At 58.5% G+C, this 2,575-nt stretch overlaps 2 protein-coding genes across 2 annotated transcripts, besides 3 other annotated features; one reads left to right on the top strand and one right to left on the bottom strand.

The window, feature by feature from the left end:
• Tco025E_09957 (uncharacterized protein) lies at window positions 1-698 on the top strand (the record flags this gene model as incomplete). The annotated part of the gene is made up of 1 exon (XM_029376759.1): window positions 1-698. A coding segment is annotated over one exon (698 nt), but the record flags the coding sequence as incomplete, so codon positions are not given.
• A 461-nt stretch (window positions 699-1,159) lies between these two features.
• Window positions 1,160-1,181: a microsatellite.
• An 8-nt stretch (window positions 1,182-1,189) lies between these two features.
• Window positions 1,190-1,227: a microsatellite.
• A 78-nt stretch (window positions 1,228-1,305) lies between these two features.
• Window positions 1,306-1,328: a microsatellite.
• Window positions 1,329-2,006: 678 nt separating this feature from the next.
• Window positions 2,007-2,575, bottom strand: Tco025E_09956 (uncharacterized protein; the record flags this gene model as incomplete). The annotated part of the gene is made up of 1 exon (XM_029376758.1): window positions 2,007-2,575. A coding segment is annotated over one exon (569 nt), but the record flags the coding sequence as incomplete, so codon positions are not given.

Raw genomic sequence — 2,575 nt, 5'->3', positions numbered from 1 at the left:
TGACCTGCGCGCAAACGAGGAGCGCATCAGGACAGCTGCTGCGGGAGCTGGAGCTGCTGCAGAAGAGGCTGGCGGCGAAGGAGCCTCCGGGCCGCATCAACGCCCAGGAGGAGTACGAGGCGCTGAAGAGCTTCGTGGACGGCTCCCTCAAGCCGCAGATCTCGCGGCTGACGCGGATGAACGGGGAGAAGGACCTTGACCTGCGCGCAAACGAGGAGCGCATCAGGAAATTGTTGAATGAATGTGGGGAAAGGCGTGGAGTTGGTGCCCGCAGGAAGAACTATGTGTCTACTGTGAAGGGAGGGGAGGACGATCGTGAGCTTTTATTAGATGCCTTGCTGGATGCGGAGGAGAGTGCGCGTATACGGGAGTCTGACCTTTTGACGTTTGTGGATTCTTTACAGAATGCGGCCGATCGATACGTTGTGGAGAAGGAGGAGCTTGTTGCTCTGCTTGAGAGTGTGCGGAGTGATCTTCGAAGTGCCTTGAATGAACGTGATAAGGCGATGTCTGATGTATCATTTTTGCAAGAGGAGTGTGTTAACTTGCGAGATCAGCTGCTTGGGAAGCTTCTTCCTCAGTTTCCCGTTGGTGAGCGGAAGTTGCTGGAGGCGTACCTTGAAGAGGTGCAGCGCAGGCGGGCGGCGGAGAATGAGCTGTATCGTGGCCTTTCCCTTCGGGGAACGTCATTGCGGTGACGGCAGCGCTCGGGCTAGAGTGCATGACGATTACGCTGCTGCTGCTGGTGTGCAGGCGTTTTACCTGGCTGTTCCTCTTCTTCACGTGGAGGCTGTTTGAGGATGAACAGCGTGTAGGGGTTGACGACCGTAATGCGGCGTTGAAAGGAGGCTGAGACTTACCCTTGAGAAGTTACATGCCCCCTTGTGGCAGTGGTCCTGCGGTTAGTGCAGACTTTTTTTGGAGGGCGAGCATTGCGTGGATGTGGACATGAATCAGCCGGAGACTGTTATTGATATAAGTTTTGCAGTTTTGAGGCGGCGTCCCCCGTCGTCTCCTGCGGGTGATGTATAATAGACGATGGAAAAGAAAAGAAAGAAAGTGCGAGAATTATGTTTGCCGAGAGTGTTGATCGGTGTTGGGCAACACGAGATGTTGCTCTCAGGCGATGACGGCAGTAACCCGCGCATGCACCAACGGCTGTGAGTGTGTGTGTGTATGTGAACTTCTCTTGTTGTTGCTGTTGTTGTTTTTTTTTATTTCTCTTTTGGGGTGCGTGTGGGCCGCCTGTATTTGTCGTGGGTGTACGAGGAGGAAGATGCGGGGTCGTGTGAATACTCTGCCGTTTTATTATTATTATTATTACTATTGCTGGTTATTCTGGGCGCGGCGGCCGACGCTGGTCCCACGCCGCTCCGCACGTGTGCGTCTGTCACCGGTGTGCGTGCGTGCCGGGGGGGAGGGGTGAGAGCGAAAGGGCAAAAACGAAAAACAGCATCAACGACAAGGCGGAGGTGCTGCGCGCACGCTGCGCTTCTTTTGGTGCGTGTTTGCTTGCCCTCTGCCATCACCCTCGCCGTCCGCTGTGTTGTTGCTTCGCCGCTCCCTCCGCGGGCCGCGTCGCGGTCGAGGGAAGAAGCGAGGCGGCGTTCGCATGTAACCGGGCGGCGGCGGCGTTCATGACTGCTGCGATGGAAATACGCTAGTCGGGGAACGCCGCGTGGGGCATCCATCGAGGCCCCACAGCTGCACTTCCCTCAGCGTGTTTGCGGCGGTGGGTGGTAGGTGCAGCGAAGGCAACGCCGCAGACTGCGCCGAGAGGTGTCGGCCTCACTTACTGTCGCGGTGTCCGCTCCTTAAGGACGTGGCTGCCTGCCGCGGTTGGGCCGGCCTACGCGGCTTGCGTCGCCGCCAGCTGCCGGCCAAACACGGAAAGGGCCCACCGAGCATGTACAGCTCGAGAGGTACTGATGTTGCCGTATTTATAGAGTTGCGCGTATTTTCCATCGCAGACGACGGCTAGGCTCACCCGTCGCAGTGTGTTCCGTCTAGAGCCTCCAGCCGCTACGGCGATGCCGTTTCACGTCTTTTAGAGGTGCCGACGCTGGCGCTATGCGGATTAACCGCACGCTGCGACGCAGTCCACATGTGTCACTGTCCTGGCACTTGCCTCCAACGGGCACTGCACCTCCATGCAGAAAAAACTTGTCGCTGCTAGTGTTATCGCGGTGATTGGCTGCGGTGAAGTGACTCTTTTTAAGCTCTCTCCTCCGCTGCTTCTTTTCTGTCTTGCAGACCAGCCTACGTGCGCAAGTGACTCTACGGTCTGTGGTGACGATGCTGCGGCGCTCGCTGGGCGCCCTGTTGGTCCTTGCCGTCTGCTGCTGCTGGCTCGTGGCGGATGCAGCGCCGGCAGAGCTGCCGGTGGAAGTGTCGTGCGCGGGCGGCGCGGTGCGTGTGAGGCGCCTTGGCGAAAGCGAGTGGCAGACGTGTGGGGCGGACGGCGCGATGCCGTGCGGGAAGCACGCGGCGGTGTGCAGGCGCGCGGCAGCTCGGAATACGGCTGTCACCGCCAATGACATTGAATTGCAGGAGCTCGACGAGAGCGATGACAATT

The sequence above is a fragment of the Trypanosoma conorhini genome (genome assembly GCF_003719485.1).
Source record: "Trypanosoma conorhini strain 025E chromosome Unknown Tco_14.4_contig_01381, whole genome shotgun sequence".
In the NCBI taxonomy this organism is placed as follows: domain Eukaryota; phylum Euglenozoa; class Kinetoplastea; order Trypanosomatida; family Trypanosomatidae; genus Trypanosoma; species Trypanosoma conorhini.
This window is presented reverse-complemented; position numbering and strand designations above follow the sequence as displayed.